This window comes from Carya illinoinensis, chromosome 4 (genome assembly GCF_018687715.1).
Source record: "Carya illinoinensis cultivar Pawnee chromosome 4, C.illinoinensisPawnee_v1, whole genome shotgun sequence".
NCBI lineage: Eukaryota > Viridiplantae > Streptophyta > Magnoliopsida > Fagales > Juglandaceae > Carya > Carya illinoinensis.
The window spans coordinates 32,817,156-32,837,137 of NC_056755.1; the positions used below are offsets into that span (position 1 = coordinate 32,817,156).

The following is a 19,982-nucleotide window of genomic DNA, read 5'->3' on the forward strand; positions in this document are numbered from 1 at the left end:
TGTAGCGGTGTTGTTCAAAGGTGTAATAGGTTTTTATCTCCACTTGAAGGAGATTGAATAGTGAATTTGGAAATCCTCAAGGGGTAGCTTGAGGCGAGGACGTAGGCAGTGGGGCTGAACCTTGTTAACATACTGAGTTTGCTTCTCTCTTACCCTTACTCTTTATATTTATTGCTAATTCGTATTTTGTTTATATTTTATATTGTATATTTGATTTATAACTGTTATTTTTTTTAATACAATTCAATTCACCCCCCCTCTTGTGTTAGTCATCTGGGCAACACCCTTGACCATCATTTTCAATCAATTGCTTCTCAATAGATTTTTTGGAACTCTCATTACGAACCTCGCCATCCATTTTTAGTATGGCTAGAGCATTGTACGTGCTTGCCAAATGACTACCATTATGACTCAAAACCCCCTTCATGTTGAGAGCAAACTGAGAAGTTCGTGAACAAATAGAACCAAACAATATATCAAAGGGCTAAAAAAACCACCTCTTAGCAGCAATACAACAAGCAAATAATGAGCAAAAATTTTCTTACCCCTTAAATTCTCAGCGAGGTCGGCATTAGTGTTGGGATCTTCTTCCTTGAATTGAAATATGTGCTCTGCGGCATCAGCCAGGGTCTCTTCATGCATTTCATCGAACAAATTACAAGCTACATCCAAATGGTAGTTAAATACTACAAACCCATACCCATCTTTCTTAAACTGTACACTGTAGTGCCCAAACCTTCAGAAAGCATTTTCAAGTTCATCTCTCCAAGTCTCAGTCGACAAATTACCAATATATAGAGACATTTGGGAAGCTTTGCATTCCTGAAAAATAAGCTTGATGTGGTCTGGGTATTCCTTCAATTTGGGTATGGATGAAACGGGTGGGTTGTGTACCTAGAAATCAAGATTTTCTCGTTACCCATATCACTCAAATTAGTAGCCTGGATTGCAGCACCATGGGAAATAGTCTCATCAGAATTGCAAGAATTCTTTAATAGGAAGGACCAGTCCCACGGCTGCATTTTGTTGAAAACCTGGAAGGCCCGTTTTCCATATTCTTCTCGATTGGAGGTAGTGGGGCTTTGACCTTCATTCTCAGTTGGGTTTGGTTGTTGGTTATCGGGAAGATGAATGGGTCTAAGAGATTGGAGGAGTTTCAGGGCTTCAGTTGGTTTTGATTGTTGAAGAGGTTTTCAGTCCATATCGATTTGGCACCCAATAACTATTCCACCAAAATCAAACTCCCATCTGATGATTAGTGAGTAGGTGGTGCTAGGTATGATCGAAAGAAAAGAATAAAAGGGAAAATAACTTCTGAGAGGAAGATTTGAGAATGGAGGAAATGGTGTTTGGTTTCTAACGAGATTTATGGAAACATGAGAGAGTAAGGTGAGCAGGGTTGAGTACCTCTCTTTCTTCCATTGTTGCTGTGTGTTTCTCCTCTTCCCGTAGGGCGTAGAGTTGGTTTTCCAGATTTGAGAACTCTTCATTGAAGTTATTCCTGAAGTCTTTAAGGTTGTTCTCCATTTCTTTGAATGTTTGTGAAATAACTTGAAGATGTTGTTGTGATTGCTCGACCATCTCTTTAATTTTGAGTAGTGCTGAGATAATTTCTTCCATTTTTATTTTTTAATTGATGAAGTAGCTGACAAAAAAAGACTGGCTTTGGATACCACTTGTAACACACCTCAAGTTACTTAAAAAAGAAATATATAGAAATTGCTCACTTCGAGGGGAGTACCTCTATTAAAAAAAGGAAGAAGAAGATGATAAGAGAGAAATAGATTTCCATTAACTTTCTGGATGATTCTTCAGAGCCATGTTGCTCATTACATATAACCAACGTACTGGGCTTAGACTAAAAGCAAACACAAGATAATAAGACTAAAATCATGCAATTAGTTTATTCTAAAGACTTAAGCCCACTCCTGTTACCAACCAAAGGCCCATACAAAAATCTAAGGCCGAAACAAAGGTAAAAAGCAGTGGAGTAAAGGGTAAGGGTGGCCCATGGGCTTGAGCTGAGTCCAAATCAACTAGGCTTGTTACAGAATCCCGGAAGCTGTGAGTTTACTTTCTCTCTCTTCGGCAATGGAAACGCTTGTGCATAATTTCAACCCAGTCCTCCCAAATTCACTATTTTTAAGAAAAAGCTCGTCATCTAGATTTTCCTTTAATCAAGTGCGAATCATCTCCTCAGGCCAGCACCGCCGCGGTGGTAACTTGAGGATGGCCCTGGCTGCACAAGACTCCGGTAACAAAATTCATTATCTCGTTCATGAATATCGATACGGAATGTATTTGTGCATGTATTCCCTTGTGTGTGCATGAGATTTCTTTCTTGGCTTTTTGGCAATGATAGTCCTGTATGGAAATTAATAAATCTACTCACTCGCAAATGCACGCCATTATATGTTAATAAATTTATATTATGGATAATTATGTGTTACCTAAAGTTCTAACCGATGGTTTTCAAATTTGGATCCCTAACTTCGTGACTGAGTTATAGGGCCTAGGGTGGAATAACGTTAGACACATGAAGCGAACCGACAACTTTTTTAGTTTCCTAGTGAATTTCTTGGATAAAATTAAATTTTCAATAAATATTATCGGGCCTACTTCACGTGTCTATCTCTCTCCCATATATTTCAATCAAGAATTCTAGGGAATTATATGTATGGTTTTCATGCTAGATTTTGTATGAGGGTGAAGATGTATGCAGAGTGATTGATGAGAATCCAAGAGATTGAGGATTACTTCTTTTTTATTCGTGATTCGATTCTTGCTTGTTCACATTTGTTACTTTCATTGTTAACTTACCAAACAAAAAAAAAAAGATTGAGGATTACTAATGTGTGATGGTCTTTGTGCTTCATACAAGTTTATAAGGATCGAGTCTGTTGTGGGTTTGCTGAGAACCAACAAAAATGCTGCTTTATTTTTATGGTGATCCTCCTGGTTGGCTTATAAGTTGGCTAATTATTGATAAACTGAATATGTGTTCGCTAGAAGTTTAGAAATAATTATAGAGTGTTCCGCTTGGTTTTCAGGTTGGTCATTATGGTTAGAATTTTGTTTATTTTTCCTTCTTGTTCTGAGGTGTTAGAAGAAATTTTTTAGATTTATGAACAACAATCGATTAGTTATACATTCTTGGTTCGTGAAATTTAGCCTCAGTTTCAAGCTTGTCCCTGAAATTTAGAAAATTTGAATTTTGTAAATAAAAAATTTAAAAGGTAACATTTTTAATCCTTTATCTGTCAACCATCATTGAAAATTTACATGTAACTGAAGGAATGTTGCTGTACTAGTACATCAGCCTTCCACCAGTTACATGTAAATTTTCACTTAACAAATAAAAGAATATCTGTGGCACCACATTTATAGTTGGAAATGATATGTACGATTGATGTTTGAAATAAGGACATTGATACCTTTTAAATTATTCAGGGATAAAATCTGAACTTAAACAAAAAATTTAAGGATCAAATATATTTCAGCTGAAGAATTTATTTCCGATTAATTTAGTGCATTTTTTCAGTAATTCAAAAGAAAATCATAATACCAAACAAACATGGTGAAAAACTTGTGGGCGTATTGCACGAAACTGAATCTCCGGAGATTGTAATCTTATGCCATGGTTTTCGGTCCTCAAAGGTTGGTGCTTCTAACACTCAAAGTGGCCCCTTTCTTCTTTGTGTTTTAATTAGTTTTTCTTCCTCCGAGTTTGATTATATGCTCTCATTTTCCAAAAATAAATTATGCTTTGCAGATTATTCTTGTTTTTTCTCCACAAGATTTTGATTGTTGAATGTAACTTTGTATACGTGTTTAAATCCTATTTACTTGAATTAATATATATTTGCTTATCACATATATATATATATATAGGCATTCATTTCATCTCATCCAATTATTACAACTTTCTCAAATTCCCACACAAAATAAAATAAACAATTCAACTTTTTCAAATCCCAATACAAAATATTAAAACAATATATTCTAATAATATTTTATTCAATTTTCAACTTTAATCTCAACTCATCTTTGAAAACAAACAAGGCTTTTAGAGCTTATGTTTTTCTGTCTCCAGGAAAATAAGACTATGGTGAACCTTGCTGTTGCATTGGAAAATGAAGGAATAAGTGCCGTTCGCTTTGACTTCGCTGGGAATGGGTAAGCTGGTAGAACCTCGGGATGTTAACGCCTTGGGTTTTAGAGATTTTTTACTTGTACATTTTTTTATCTTGTAATTGTTTGGACAAGTCTCTACATAATTCTATGTGGTTTATGCATAGCTACTGTATTAAGAGGGAGGCATTTAATTGGTAATGATGGATGACTAGACAATGTGATAAGAAAGGTACTTGAATGCAAATTCTGACCCCCCAGTTAATGAGGTTCTTAGCTGGTCTCTTTAATCGGAAAAGCATTTAGAAGTAAATCTCGAGCTAAGACAAAACTCTCTTTGAATTGCATCCATGCCTTCAGCCATAGTTTTATAACTTAAAAGCTAGTGCACATAATATTGGGCGTTGCATGGATTCATAAAAAAAACTAAACTCGGAATCCATCATCTTAATTTAGTGATTTGTTTCCAAAGAGTTATTTTTGCCTTACACTTCTAGTTTCCATGTTATCTATGCTGTTTTACGATGGTACAAGAAAATTCCTAACCAAATGAGAAGCCGTTTGTTCTTAATGTAAGAGACAATAACTTGGATTGATGGGCTCATAAACCCTTGGCCATAAATTTTGAGGCCTATATGTACTGCAGATAATGAGAGTCAACTGCATTTATGTCATTTATGTGGGCTTGTTCCCTTTATTTCAGTCATGGTCTTCTTTTGGCACTTAAACCTGTGGTACATGGTCCAGTTTTGAATGCCAATCTTGGTATTTCTTACACCCCACAATTTCATTTATGTTGATTTAATGTTTTATTATACTTTTCCAGGGAAAGTGAAGGTTCCTTTCAGTATGGTAACTATTGGAGAGAGGTCGATGACTTGCATTCTGTAATCCAACACTTCTCTGCAGCAAACCGTGTTATAAGGGCAATTCTCGGGCATAGTAAAGGTATGCTGGATTATTTGTGATTGTCAGTCTATGAGATTTAGTCCACAATTGAAGTTTAGCGAGGAGAAAGAAGAGATAGAGAGATTTTGTCCTCAACTGGAAGAATTCCCAACAACACTTTCTATTCTCTCCCACTCATCATAATCGCTGACTGCGATAATGTTCTTTGGATAGAACCCAGACCACAATAAATGTTTCTTCTATATGTTGCTTGGTGATGCTACTAATGATAAAGGGGAAGCATCAGGCTGAATTTCATGGGAGGTAATGGGTGGCGGCTGCAGCGGTGGTGTTGATTGTTCACTTGGCAGTGCTATTGATTCTTTACATGCTTGCAAAGGGATGGATCAAGCGTGGTGGGGTGGATTTTTCTGGTGGTGGCTTTCAATGCATGCATAGACAGACACTGATAATTGTGCTCCAGTTTCTGCTTATGGGATATCTCTATAGACGGAAATTTGAATAATTTCTACCTACTTGATCTTTGATAAACTTGGCCTGGAATAAAAACTTGTTCTAAAATTCACACAACAAAACAATAAATTTTCTATTTGGGATCTTCTGATTCAAGTTCGTTAGTTTAGATCTCACAAGTCTCTGTTAATTTTGTAAATACATTTCCTAGTCTTCGCCCTACACTTTATTCATCTTTCACTTCTGTATCAGTGTAGGTATTGGCTTCATTAGGTGATGTCTTATTTTAGGTGTAGTTTCCAATCTTGAAAGCACTTAAAAATGTTATTGTTCACTGAAAAATTGCAGGAGGCAATGTGGTACTACTGTATGCATCTAAGTACCATGATGTCTACAAAGTTGTCAATGTTTCTGGCCGTTATGATTTGACGGAAGGCATTGAGAAACGCCTGGGAAAAGATTTTATGCAGAGAATTAAAGAGCATGGATTCATTGATGTAAAAAGTATACAAGGTACCTGTTAGTTTCTATCCAACATGATCATGTATACTTGGCCTTCTAAAATCTTTCAGTTTCATACTTGTTTCATATGCTTCTTTGCCTCGACGTTTTGGCATGTTCAAGTTTATTGTTTAATTTTTAAGAGAATTTTTTATAGGACATTCTAGTTTCAATGAGGAAACTGCATCCAAAACTGCTTATTTTCTGCTGTTTGGATTTTGGAAAGAAAATGATCACTAAGCGAGTGAATTGAAAACTTAATTTGACTTATACATCAATGCTTTGTAGGAGATTTTATTTACCGTGTGAGTGAGGAAAGTTTAATGGATCGCCTGAGTACAAATATGCATGAAGCATGTCTTCAGATTGACAAAGAATGCAGGTGAGGAAAAAAATTATCTGGCATTTTGCTTTTTCCTGTTTTTTGATTTCTTGTTTAACTAAGTTTATCATGTGCCATGAAGACATGCTATTCTTAGCGTATTAATGCGAGAACTTAATTACTTGGAATATTTCTTCTTCTTTCTTCTTTTTTTTTTTTAAGGAAAACTATGTAACTTTATTGAAAAATCCTCACTTATGGCGGATGGAGCCTTGTTACAGATTATATCATCAGCCAATCCAAAACAAAACCATAAAGGATCATCTTCCCTCTATCTATACATCCTATAGTTAATGTTTACAAATATAAGGGAGCCCGGTTTTATTAATTAACCAAATGCCCCTTGCTAATGTTGAAGCTCCCACACCTGGGTAAAAATCTCAAGACCCCTTTTGCTCCTATTTTGGCTAATTAATCCGCCACTTGATTCACCTCTCTAAATAAATGCTTCAGAGATTGAACACAATGGCTTGGCTTGGCAACTTCTCCTCAAACTTCCATAAGAGCCATGGAAGTGAATTCTGCCCTTACTGCAAGTCCACAATCACCTTGGAGTCCATTTCAACTTCTCAACATTATTATCCTTCAATTTATTATGCAATCTGAGTCTGTTCTGAAGGGCTAAAAACTCAGCCCTTGTATTTGTTCTCTTTTCATAGTACTGAGAAAAAGTCCCAATTAATTTTCCCTTTGCATCCCGAATTAGCCCACAACCACCATACTCTCTTGGGTTACCCAAGCAACATCCATCTATATTTAACTCTATTATCCCACTTGATGGTCGCATCCAATACAAAATTTTCATCGCTGTGTCTTTGATGCTTTACAAAGGAAGATCAAATGGAGGAGCTGTATGCATATCCATATAAGTCTGGAATTTAACCTAACCTTGGACATGGCTTCAGCTAGCATCAGTCTCACTTTAAAACAAGAACAAGTTGCTTCCTTTGTTTCTTTTTTTCCCTCCATTCTTACTTTACATCTGTGTAACTATAGAGACCAACTGATTAAAGAGGGAAGAACTCAGATTTTGGAATATTTCTTCCTGCTATCTTATTTTTGCTAATATATTGTGCCCTAGACAACAGAACTTAGGTTTTTTTTTTTTGGTTGGGGTGGGGGGTTCTCTTCGCTAGCCAAATCCTATTGCACTATTTTTTTTTATTTTTTTGGTATCTAACATCCTATTAACTGGTTTCCACTTTCTTGGCGCCTAAAATTTATTACCTTCTTGACACTTTGTTTGAAACCTGAATAATGACCCATGCATATGTAGTAGACTGATTAGCACATGCTGTTGAAATTTCTTTTGATGAATAAATGCTTGCATCACATGGGATTGATCCCCTGACCTCTTTGAACATGATGCACTTAAGGGGAAGGGAAATACCTTCTGGTCCTGAGAGAAGAATGGTGACAAAATCATTGAACATTATAATACTTTTAAAAACTTACTTCAGGGATAAAACTTTAGCTCAAGCCTTTGTACCTGTTTATTGTTTGCCTTTGCCACTATGTAATGAGCCCCTTCACAGTAACAAAGAATGGATGTAATTTGAGGACTTCACCCTCCAAGAAGTCTCCAAGAACTAGTGAGAGAAATAAGAGAGAGACGAAGAGATAAAGAGGGAGAGGGAAATGATTGACATTGAATACCAAAGTTGGCCTCTTTCCCAACTCACGGTTGCCTCTTATAGACGAATTGTATATGAAAACTACAACCAACTTATCAACAGTTCAGCCATTTAATGACTTAAACGACAGCCATGAAACGGTACCGTTTTATTTACATTTACTTATACTAAACAACACAATCACAATCAGTTATGCTCAAAACAATCAACACTTAAACAGAACGCTGCGTATTGATCATTTCCTCTGCAATACTAATTACTTCAGCTTGTTCATGTTGGCCTTGATCCATGATCTCGTCTATTCTTGCATGTTCCCAACCCGTAACATACTCTCCCCCTCAAAGCACCTTGTCCACAAGGTGAGGAAATCTATCACGTAAAGACCAATAAGGTTCCCAAGTCGCATCATCAACACTAGCCCCTTCCATTGAACCAACACATCAACTACTGCCCTACTGCCCTATTGTGAACCTGTTTACTTTGACACTGCAAAATGGCTTCACGCTCAGGTGTCAATTCACCTTGCAAATCCACTGGAGGTAAAGAAGACAATGGAGAATGATGCTGACCCAATTTCTTCTTGAGACAAGAAATGTGGAAAACTGGGTGAATAAAGCTGTTTGGTGGTAACTCTAACTTATAAGCAATCTGTCCGACTCTTTGAACAACTTGAAAAGGTCCAAAGAAACAAGGAGATAGCTTGAAATTTCTTCTGGCCACCATTTAGTGTTGCCTATAAGGCTGCAACCTCAAATAAACCCAATCTCCAATAGCTAGCTCCCTCTCAGTTCTCTTCTTGTCTGCTTGAAACTTCATTCTTTCCTGGGCAGCAGCCAAGTTAAGCTTAAGAGTAGAAAGAATCTGTTCTCGAGTCTTCAAGAGCTCATCAACTGCTTGATTAGCAGTTAAACCAGGTATATAAGACTGCAGCTGAGTTGGAGGTCTACCATAAACTACCTCATATAGAGTCATCTTAGTTGAAGTGTGAGGATTGGAATTATACCACCATTCTGCCAGAGTCAACCAATCAAACCACTACTTTGGCCTATCCCCAGTAAAGCTTCTCAATAAATGCTCAATACACTTGTTAACTGCCTCAGTTTGACCATCACTTTGAGGATGGTAAGCTGATGATTAAGAAAGTGTCACACCTTGCAACTTAAAGAGTTCTTTCCAAAAAGAACTAGTAAAAGTTGCACCTCTATTTGAAACAATATTCTGAGGCATACCATGCAACTTAAAAACATTGTCAAAAAATAATGCTGCCACTTTGGATGCTGTAAATGGATGCTTTAAGGCCATAACATGTGAATATTTTGATAATCTGTCAACAACAACCATGATGACAGAAAATCCTTTCGAGATTGGCAAGCTTTTGATGAAATCCATGGACAAATCAGTCCATATATGTGCAGGCACAGGTAAGGGCTGTAAAAGACCAGCAGGGTAGACATGTTCTACCTTATTTCTTTGACATAAATCACACTCTCTAATGTACTGCTTCACTTCACATTTAAGACCAGGTCAGTAAAAATCTTGTTGAGCTCTATGCAAGGACTTGTGAAAACCAGAGTGTCCAGCAGATGGACTAGCATGGACAAAATTCAAAATTTTCAATTTCAACTCAGGATTAGCAGGAATGTAAATTCTGCCTTTTCTAAACAACAGACCATGTTTAATAGAAAATGTAGAAGTAGAAGAAGAACCTCCTTGTAGAACTACCAACTGTTCTTGTGCCTTTGGATCTGAAGCATAAGCTTGCTTCAACTCCTCCAACCAAATTGGTGTAGGAAATGAAATAGCAGTCATCAAGGTGTTAGCATCCGAGACTTCTTTCCTTGACAAAGCATCTGCTGCTTTGTTTTCAACACCTTTTTTGTATTCAATAGTGAATTCATAGCCTAGCAAATTGGAAATCCACCTCTGTTGAGCAGCTGTCCCCACTTTCTTTTCTAACAAGTACTTGAGGCTGTGATGATCAGTTCTCACCACAAAAGCAGCCCCTAACAGATAAGGCCTCCATTTCTTGACAGCAATAACAACTCCTTCTCATAGGTAGAAAGCATCAAATTCTTACCCTTGAGAGCTTGACTCAAAAATGCTAATGGTCTATGATTTTGCATCAAGACAGCTCCTACACCTACTCCACTTGCATCACATTCCACCACAAATTGCTTATTAAAGTTAGGCAAACATAAAACTGGAGGGCTGGTTACTGCTTTTTTCAGTTCCTCAAAAGCCTTAGTTCCTGTCTTAGACCATTGAAATGCATCTTTTTTCAACAAAACAGTCAAAGGTGCAGCTACTTGACCATATCCTCGAATAAACTTCCTATAGTATCATGTCGATCCCAAGAAACCCCTCAATGACTTAAGAGTTTTTGGAATTGGCTAAGACATCATTGCATCCAACTTCCTTGGGTCAGTCCTTACACCATTTTTTGAAATTAAATGACCAAGATACTCAATTTCTGAGCATGCAAAGTGACATGACACTTTGATCTCTTTGCAAACAACTGATTCTTCTCAAGTGTATTCAACACAGTGGCCAAATGAATTAAGTGGGATGACAGATCCTTACTATAGACAAGGATGTCATCAAAAAATACTATGACAAATTGTCTAAGAAAAGGTTTAAAAACCTCATTCATAAGTGCTTGAAATGTTGAGGGAGCATTCGTAAGGCCAAATGGCATGACAAGGAACTCATAATGTCCCTCATGAGTTCTGAATGTAGTTTTAGGCACATCTTCATCTCTCATTTGAATCTGGTGATACCCAGATCTCAAATCCAACTTTGAAAAAACTGTTGAGCCAAAAACCTCATCCAATAGCGCATCAACAACTGATATTGGATATTTGTCTTTAATAGTAGCCTCATTAAGCACCCTATAGTCGATACACATTCTCCAAGACCCATAAGATTTTCTCACTAACAATACCGGAGATGAAAATGGGGATTGACTGGTTCTAATTACACCAGACTTAAGCAATTCAGCAACAATCTTTTCTATTTCTGTTTTTTGAAAATAAGGATACCTGTATGGTCTGACACTCACAGGTATAGAATCCTTAAGAAGTATATGGTGATCTCGAGCTATATGAGGAGGCAAGGTGGTAGGTTCATCAAAAACCTTCCCAATCTTCTACAACAGTTGAATAATTTCTAGAGGAGAACTGTCCTAATTCTTCACAGGCTCCATAGACATAAGCTGTAACCATACTCCTTTGGAACCCACTTTAGAAATCATGGAAATTTCTTTGTCATCTACTGTTAAATGGATTTGATCCCTCTTTCAGAGGATTTACTCTCATTATATAGAACATATTTACATGGCTTCTGTATTGTCTAATTTTGAGCGGGAAGACCACCTAACTTTGAGCCCCTAAATTATGCCTTTGGCAGCGCCATGTGTAGCCTCTCTCTATTTAGCAGCGTTGACTAGCCTACCTATATACAATCTAAAATACTACAACTGTATACAAATATAATGTGGACTGTTGTACGTTGACAGCCCCCCTCAAATTGATGCCCGTAGATCAACAAGCATCAATTTGCTACTTAGGAAGCAATGTCGATGACGAGTGAGAGCCTTGGTGAAGATATTAGCAATTTGTAGTTTAGTGAAAATATGTGGAAGAGTGATAACACGAGCTTCAAATGCTTCATGGATAGAGTGACAATCGACTTCAATATGCTTCGTGCGCTCATGATAGACAGGATTGGCCGTGATCTGAATAGCACTCGTATTATCGGCATATAGAGGTGTGGGCTCGGTCTCAAAAAAATCTAGCTCAGCAAGCATACCTCGGAGCCAAATAATTTCAGAACAAGCTAAAGACATCGCTCAGTATTTAGATTCCGTAGATGACTTAGAAACTCTGTCTTGCTTCTTATTCTTCCAATAGATCAATGCATTACCTAAGAACACACAACAACCGGTGATGGAGCGACGTGTATCCACACACCCAACCCAATCAGCATCGCTATAAGCAGCAAGACGAGTAGAGTTTCTGGCCGGGAAGAATAAACCATGGGCAGAAGTGCCCTGAACATAGCGTATGATCCTATGGACAGTAGCCAAATGAAGATGACGAGGAGTTTGAAGAAATTGACTGACTTGCTGTACAGCAAAAGAAATGTCTGGTCTAGTAATGGTGAGATAAACAAGGCTACCCACCAACTTCCGATATAAACGGGGATCAACAAGTAAGTCACCCTCCTCTTTGTGAAGCTTGATATTTAATTCCATAGGAGTATCAACAGAAGTAGCCTCTTGTAGACCAGTTGTAGCCACCAAATCACTAGCATATTTATGTTGATTGAGTGAAATACCAGAGGGACAAAGATGCACTTCAAGACCAAGGAAATATATGAAAGATCCAAGATCTTTCATATGAAAGGACTCTAAGAGATGAGTCTTGAGCTGGCCAAGTAAGACAGAATCAGAACCTGTGATCATAATATCATCAACATAAACTAAAAGAACAGCAATACCCATGCCTAATTTCCGAAGAAACAATGAAGTATCATACTTGCTCTGTTTGAAAGAAAATTGTAATAAAGTTGTGCGAAATTTATCAAACCAGGCCCTCGCAGCTTTTTTGAGACCATAAAGGGAGTGATGAAGTTTACACACATGTGAAGTCGGAGAGGTGAATACTCCTGAGGTTGGCTTCATATAAAGACACTCTTTAAGATCCCCGTGAAGGAAAGCATTCTTAACATCTATCTGATGTAGTGGCCAATCACTGGAAGCAGCAAGAGCTAGAATCATACGAACAGTAGTCATCTTTGCCACAGGAGCAAAGGTCTCTTCATAATTGACACCATATTCTTGATTATTCTCAAGTGCAACAAGTTGAGTTTTGTAACGATCTAAACTTCCATCAGATTGGACTTTGACTGAATAAACATATTTGCAACCCAGAGGAACAATGGTGGGAGGACATGACTCAATGTCCCAGGTGTGATTGGCCCCTGAAGTGGCAATTTCTTCCTGCATAGTTTGTTGCCAACAATCATGCTTGACAGCATGTGAGTAGCATGTGGAAATATCAAAATTGGACAATGCAGCAGTAAGAGCAGAAGCAAACCACCCATACCTATCCGGAGGTACTGACACTCGAGAAGAGCGATGCACCAAGTGCTCTGAAGGTGCTGCAACTAACTGGTCCTGAAGCATGGTAGGATTAGATATTGGTTGAGCCACCGAAAGAGACTGTGGGCGGGAGCGTCTCGTATATACAATACCTAGTTTAAAACGAGAGCTGACTAGATGAAGATCTGAGAATTGTTGTTCAAAAGAGGGGAGGACCATAGTAGAAGAAGAAGGTATAGAGGACACAAGAAAGAAATGTTGATTTTCAAAGAAAATAACATTCCGAGAAATTTGTGTACGATGTAAAGTAGGATCATAGCAAACAAATCCCTTTTGACATACATTATATCCCAAGAATGTACATCTAACAGATTGAGCAGATAATTTATGTCGCTCATGAGGAGGTAAATGGACAAAACATACACAACCAAAGATACAGAGATTATCATAACTAGGTTGTTTAGCAAACAAACGGAAATAGGGAGACTCCATGTGTAAGACTTGGGAAGGTAAACGATTAATCAAGTGAGTAACAGTTTTCAGAACCTCGACCCAGAACATGGATGGAACAGAGGACTCTAACAAGAGAGTACGTACCACATCAAGAAGATGACAATATTTGCATTCAGCTACTCCATTCTGTTGGGGAGTAGCAGGACATGAACGTTGATGAATAATAACTTTAGAAGCCAAGAATACTGAAACTCAGAAGACAAATACTCACCATCAGAAACTATGCGTAATGTCTTAATAGTCGCAAAGAATTGATTGTTAATGTATGCGAAAAACTCAGGGAAAATACGAAAAACCTCAGATTTAGAGCGAAGAAAATAAACCCAAGTGAATTTGCTATAATCATCAATGAAATTCACATAATATTTAAATTTTTCATGTGAACTAACCGGGGAAGGTCTCCAAATATCACTATGGATAAGATCAAAGCAGTGAGAAGCTCTATTAGCATGCAAAGGAAATGGAAGAATTTTGCTTTTACTAAATTTACAAGAATCACACTGAAGAGATAAAGAAGAACGTTCTTCATCATCAAGAAAACCTGAGTGCAATACATGAGATAAGATCTGAGCATTGGGATGACCTAAACGACGATGCCACATCATACTCAGATCTGGAACATTATGACAAGTAAAAGACTTAATAGAAGAAACTGAATAAAGTACTGGCACAGGTAAAAATAGTGGAAACAAATGCCCCACTTTAGGTCGCAATCGACTCCCCCGTTACCTTGTCTTGCACAACACAACCGTCACCAGAAAAATGAACAGCACAATTATTATCAACTAATTGACCAACAGAAATAAGATTTGTGGAAAGTTGATGAGCAAGAAACACATCAGTAAATTGAGAAGAGGCATCTCGGACAACAGCTATTGGCAAAGAACTACCATTGGCAGTCTGAATGACAGATTGACCAGCATAGGGTCGAACATGACATAAAGCAGTAGGAGTATTCGTCATGTGATTAGAGGCACCTGAGTCTACAAACCAGATTTTGGTTGTATTTTTACCTTGAAACCCCATTGTAGATAATGCCGAAATTAGCATACGTTGCACCATTTCTGGTGTCCAGTAATTTGTTGCAGGAGGTGCAAGATCAGAGGAAGCACCTGAGGAAGAGCCATGTGCTGTAGAAGTCTAAAATGCTTGAGAAAGCTCTGATACCATGTTAAATGGATTTGATCCCTCTTTCAGAGGATTTACTCTCATTATATAGAACATATTTACATGGCTTCTGTACTGTCTAATTTTGAGCGGGAAGACCACCTAATTTTGAGTCCCTAAATTACGCATTTGGCAGCGCCGTGTGTAGCCTTCCTCTATTTAGCAGCGTTGATTAGCCTACCTATATACAATCTAAAATACTACAACTGTATACAAATATAATGTGGACTGTTGTACATTGACATCTACCAAGGTAGAAGTAGGTGTTGTAAGGCCTTTGAGAGAAACCTTCTTCCCTTTATAATCAAACTAAATTTGTAGGTCTGCAAAGTCCCAAAGTATAGGCCCAAGTGATGAAAGTTTACTAACCCCCAACACCATATCACACCCTCCTAAAGTCAAAGTAAAAAATTCAGCAACAAATCTCGTGCATTGTATTTGTATGGCCACTGCAGTAGTTCTGCTACCACTGCTCAAAATGTCCCCATTAGCAACCTTAACCTGCATAGATTACCCTTGCTGTGCCACCAATCCACACCTTCCAACTAGTGCAGTATCCACAAAATTGCCCTACTACTCTCATAGTTTTTGTACTTGGTGTGCCCACCATAGCTTGCAACGAAATAGAGGCTATGTCTGCAGAGTCAGGCTCTTGATGTATCTCCTCTATAATCAATTCTTTCTCCTTTGTAGGCTCACTAGTGGATCCTATATCCATTCCTTCCATCACATAAACTCTAGGTTTAGTACACTTATGGCCTGGCTGCCACTTCTCATCACAGAAGTAACACAAGCCCTTCTTCCTTTTATCTTGCATCTGTGTCTCATTAATTTTCTGGTAAGGCATCTTAATAGCAGGCACCTTAGGAGTCCCTAAGATAGATCCACCACCATTTGACTGGTGTGAATCAGCAAAACTATTCCTCCACAACTTCTTTGTACTCCAAACATATTCCTCTTGAATTTTTGCCAATCCAAAAGCCTCATTCAAAGTAGAGGGATTCAACATTTTTATTGGGAGCCTAACCTCATCTTTCAAGCCACTCAAAAAACAGCTCAATTTATTCTTTTCTGAAACACCTTTAATGCAGTTGGAAAGCAATTCAAACTTAGTCTTATATGACGTAACAGAATGAACCTGTTTAAGACGTGTCAATGCTTCCATAGGATCATCATAAGCAGTCGAACCAAATCTAACCTGCAATGCTTGAGTAAATTCCTCCCACGAATGAAAAATTCTAGATTCACTAGCATCCTGGACCCATGCAAAAGCCGCATCATCCATATGAAAAGAAGCCAAGAAAATTCTCTGACCAGGAGGCACTTGATGATACAAAAAATACTTACTAACTCTATAAATCCATGCTGAAGGCTCTTTCCCACCAAATCTTGGAAAATCTAACTTTATTCCCCTCATATTGGGCCTTTCACCCATATTTCTACAATAAACCTCTCCCATATCTTCTTGGCCATCGTCATCACCACCAAGGTGATTCTGCACATTCCTCACATTTTGTGCATCAACCTCGGACTGATTATTACAGAAAATCTTTGAAATGTGCTATAATAATTCTGCAAACTTCCTATCCTGACTCTTCCTTTCCACCCTAGCTGTTTCTTGTTGTTGAACCATAACAGAAATAGTATCTTCGATCTGCTTCTGCTGATGCTCCTGCTGTACACGCAAATGATTCATAGAATCAAGAATATGTGCATATGACCTCGTTCCTTCTGCCATTACTGACTACTGATACCAAAATGTAATAAGCCCCTTCACAGTAATAAAGAATGGATGTAATTCGAGGACATCACCCTCCAAGAAGTCTCCAAGAACTAGAGAGAGAAATATGAGAGAGAAGAAGAGATAAAGAGAGGGAAATGATTGACACCGAATACCGAAGTTGGCTTCTTTCCCAACTCACGGTTGCCTCTTATAGACGAATTGTATATGAAAACTACAACCAACTTATCAACAGTTCAGCCATTTAATGACTTAAACGACAGCCATGAAACGGTACCGTTTTATTTACATTTACTTATACTAAACGACACAATCACAATCAGTTATACTCAAAACAACAAACACTTAAGTAGAACACTGCGTATTGATCATTTCCTCTGCAATACTAATTACTTCAGCTTGTTCATGTTGGCCTTGATCCATGATCTCGTCCATTCTTGCATGTTCCCAACCTGTAACACACTAGGAATTTTTTATTGATCCTTTTGCATAATATTAAAAAGTATATTTTACTTTTACTGGTGTGCCTTTTTCCACATGATGTTTTCATTTTTATTTTGTAGAGTGAAACTGGGCCAATCACAATATGCATAAGCATTTCTGACCGTCGTTGATATGTGATGAGTGCATTGTATAGAGTCACCAATACTTCGTTTTTCTTAATACCAATTCTGTTTACACAGGGTCTTCACTGTCCATGGATCGCATGATACAATCGTCAGGTCTTTGGATGCATTTGAGTTTGACAAGATCATACCTAATCACAAATTACATGTTATTGACGGATGCGATCATGGATACGTTCACTATCAAGGATATTTAGCCTCAATTGTTTTGGATTTTATAAAGGACGCCTCTGTGACAGAACAAGATGGTACCACTAGCTAAATACTTCTGTGCCCACCAGCATATCTAACTCCACGTTGTGCTTATTCTTTTAGGCTGTCATCACCTTGTCGTGTCTGGTGAGGATTGTGTTAATTTCTTGGCGGCTACAATTTGAAGCCTTTCAACCGAGGATATTGGGCAATCATATATATATTGCTTGAATCGCTCAGAACTTTATAATGCAAGCCCACATTAATTTGTGTGAAAGATGAATGTGGCATTGGTAACGCGGCATTTAGTTATGGCCTAGGTGAAATATAAGGAAAACGCTACTCCATTATTACTACTTTGGTTGCCCCATGGTCGTGGCATGCCATTTTGCATGAAACGGAGAATAGAAGCACCAGAAGCCTGCCATTGTAGAAGTCAACATTTTCAAGGACGATGCTGTCATCAAGTTTCTAATCCCAAAAGTTTCAAGCGTCAATTCAGTGTCTCTCCCCAAACAAAAGAAATTGCAAGATATCCTCCCAGGAATCATCAACCAACTTGTGCCAAATAACTTGGAAAATCTAGGGAAGCGTGCGCAGCATTTTCAAATTCAGCAACCGCCTACTGTTGCACAACCAACGCAAGAAGATGATGATGATGAGGTCCTGGGGAAATGGGTCCGGTGACGTGAGGAGGGAGGGAGGCAACGGGGAGTCTTTGGTCTAGGGTTCCAAATCTTCAAATCGGCTTGTGGTTGTTAGTTTTATCTATTTTTTATTATTGTTTTTAAAAAAGTAAGCCATGTGACATGCGAGGTCAAATGGGCGACCTGGCATGTCAAAGCGGTAATACTCAGGCGGCCAACTAGCAAGTCTTTAAGAGTAATGTTAAATATAATTCTAAGATGTTTAAGTCCTATATGAGTTCCATTTTTTATTTTTATATTTAATATCAAAGGGACTTCCCAAAGCTGGTACGCCTTAAACTTGCATAAATCATTTTTTCAAATATAAAGCTTCTAATTTTCAATTCCTTGTTTGTAGAGGTATTTGCTGAAATTATTCCTCAGAAGAACAAGATATTCATTGAAAGAAGCAAGATCAAGTCTCTTCTTTTAGGAATAATGGTTGCATTGTAAAATTTTCCGGGGACATACTCGACTTGGCAGAACAACGAGGGAATTCTTGCCAGCATAGAATATTAGAATTACCCAATGGCCGTTGAGTTGGATAGGTCTGTAGCCTGTGGTATTCGAGAATTGAGGACGTACCCTGCATCCTCCGATATGTGTATATGTAGAGGTGTTTTTTGCTCGGAACAGCAACGATTAAATGAAGCAAAATGCTATTCGATCTAAGACAATACAAAAATGAGAAACTGCATCAGACCAAGTTCTATTACTTACATTCATCCATGAATTCTATTAGTCATCCCTAAAGACAAGACAGAAAAAAGGAATGAAAAAAAAAAACAGAATAAATAATCCTTCAACACAGAATTTAGTCCGACTTGGCCTGGTATTGGGGTCGGATCATCAACCTCTAGCACGGGGTTGAACCTCAAAACATTTGTACAGATCACCACTGAAACAGTATGTCTCGGGTGCTTGGGGAAAGGCCTTGAAGAGGGAAGGATCTGTCATGGAGTTTAGCAACTGCATTAATGACCATGGGAAGAAGAAGAAGAAAGGCTATACAGGGCGTTTCGAAGATTAACGAAACGACACATTTTCAGTATTAGAAGTACACGCTTGCATTTAGGGAAGGTTTGAGGAGTGAGATGAGATGAAGATTTTGTGAACAGTAGTAAGATGGTTTGTAACTAGTAGTGAGATAGTTTGAGTTGAGTATTTTTTTGAATTTTGAAAAATGAGGGAAAAAAAAGTTGAATAAAAAATATTATAAAGTTCAAATAGTGTAAGAATATAGTTTTATAATATTATTTTTATTTGAGGATTTGAAAAAGTTGGAACTGTTTTGTATTTTTATTTGAAAGTTTGAAAAAATTATAATGATTAGTTTAAAAATTTTGTATTTAAATTATGTTTGAAAATAAAATAAGACGAGATCAAATTAAAATTTTGTGTCGTATCTGAGATCCGAACCTTGCCCTAATGTGGTGTAAGTTGCGTTTCATTAACTTTTCATTAAATGAAACTGTGAGTTTTATGGTTGAAGAATGTAATGTACGAGTTTTATTCGGAGAGAGTTTGCATTTTGGTTATACAGTGCATTTCATTATATTGTAAGAACAACTCGCAAGAATATAAGCGGGAAGAGTTTAGTGCAAGTCTCATTGATTGACGTTGTGTTGAACTGTTCTTGGAGGCTGAAAATTTCTCGAAAATTCTCTTCAAGATTTCGAATTAAATCTTGATCAGTTCTTGTCATTGTGTTTGTTCTTGTTCTGTGAAATTGTGGGTTTTTTTGGTTCTGGGCAGAGGATTGAAGGCGGTCCCTAACACAGTATTGGATCATCCATCTTCTATTACTATTAGAATCTCCGCTCCGAACCAATAACAAAGAAAGTAAAACAGGCGAAACTAAAGGTTAAAAACTAGGTCTGCCATAACAATGATTTCTATTCTTTTTGGCACCTGGTGTTCGGAAACAGAGTCCAATATAAAAAAAT

At 37.7% G+C, this 19,982-nt stretch overlaps 1 protein-coding gene across 2 annotated transcripts; it reads left to right on the top strand.

Annotated features, from left to right (window-relative positions):
- Window positions 1–2,066: 2,066 nt before the first annotated feature.
- On the top strand, window positions 2,067–18,708 carry LOC122307944. 2 transcript variants are annotated; one of them, XM_043121080.1, is made up of 7 exons: window positions 2,067–2,254; window positions 3,542–3,657; window positions 4,094–4,176; window positions 4,958–5,079; window positions 5,842–6,006; window positions 6,283–6,376; window positions 18,395–18,708. In XM_043121080.1, exons 1-7 carry the CDS (start codon window positions 2,092–2,094, stop codon window positions 18,405–18,407), a joined length of 756 nt encoding a protein of 251 aa, XP_042977014.1. In that variant the 5' UTR covers window positions 2,067–2,091; the 3' UTR covers window positions 18,408–18,708. The 2 variants fall into 2 exon arrangements, with proteins under 2 accessions (XP_042977014.1, XP_042977013.1); XM_043121079.1 differs by lacking the exon at window positions 18,395–18,708 and adding an exon at window positions 17,216–18,267 and having other exon boundaries at window positions 2,070–2,254.
- The last annotated feature ends 1,274 nt before the right edge of the window (window positions 18,709–19,982 follow it).

Bases quoted from the DNA above. Each gene is read 5' to 3' on its own strand.
- LOC122307944 (XM_043121079.1), top strand. From the start codon at position 2,092: ATGGAAACGCTTGTGCATAATTTCAACCCAGTCCTCCCAAATTCACTA. The intron at 2,255-3,541 runs GTAACAAAATTC...GCATTTTTTCAG, and splicing joins CCTGGCTGCACAAGACTCCG to TAATTCAAAAGAAAATCATA. The intron at 6,377-17,215 runs GTGAGGAAAAAA...CTGTTTACACAG, and splicing joins CAGATTGACAAAGAATGCAG to GGTCTTCACTGTCCATGGAT.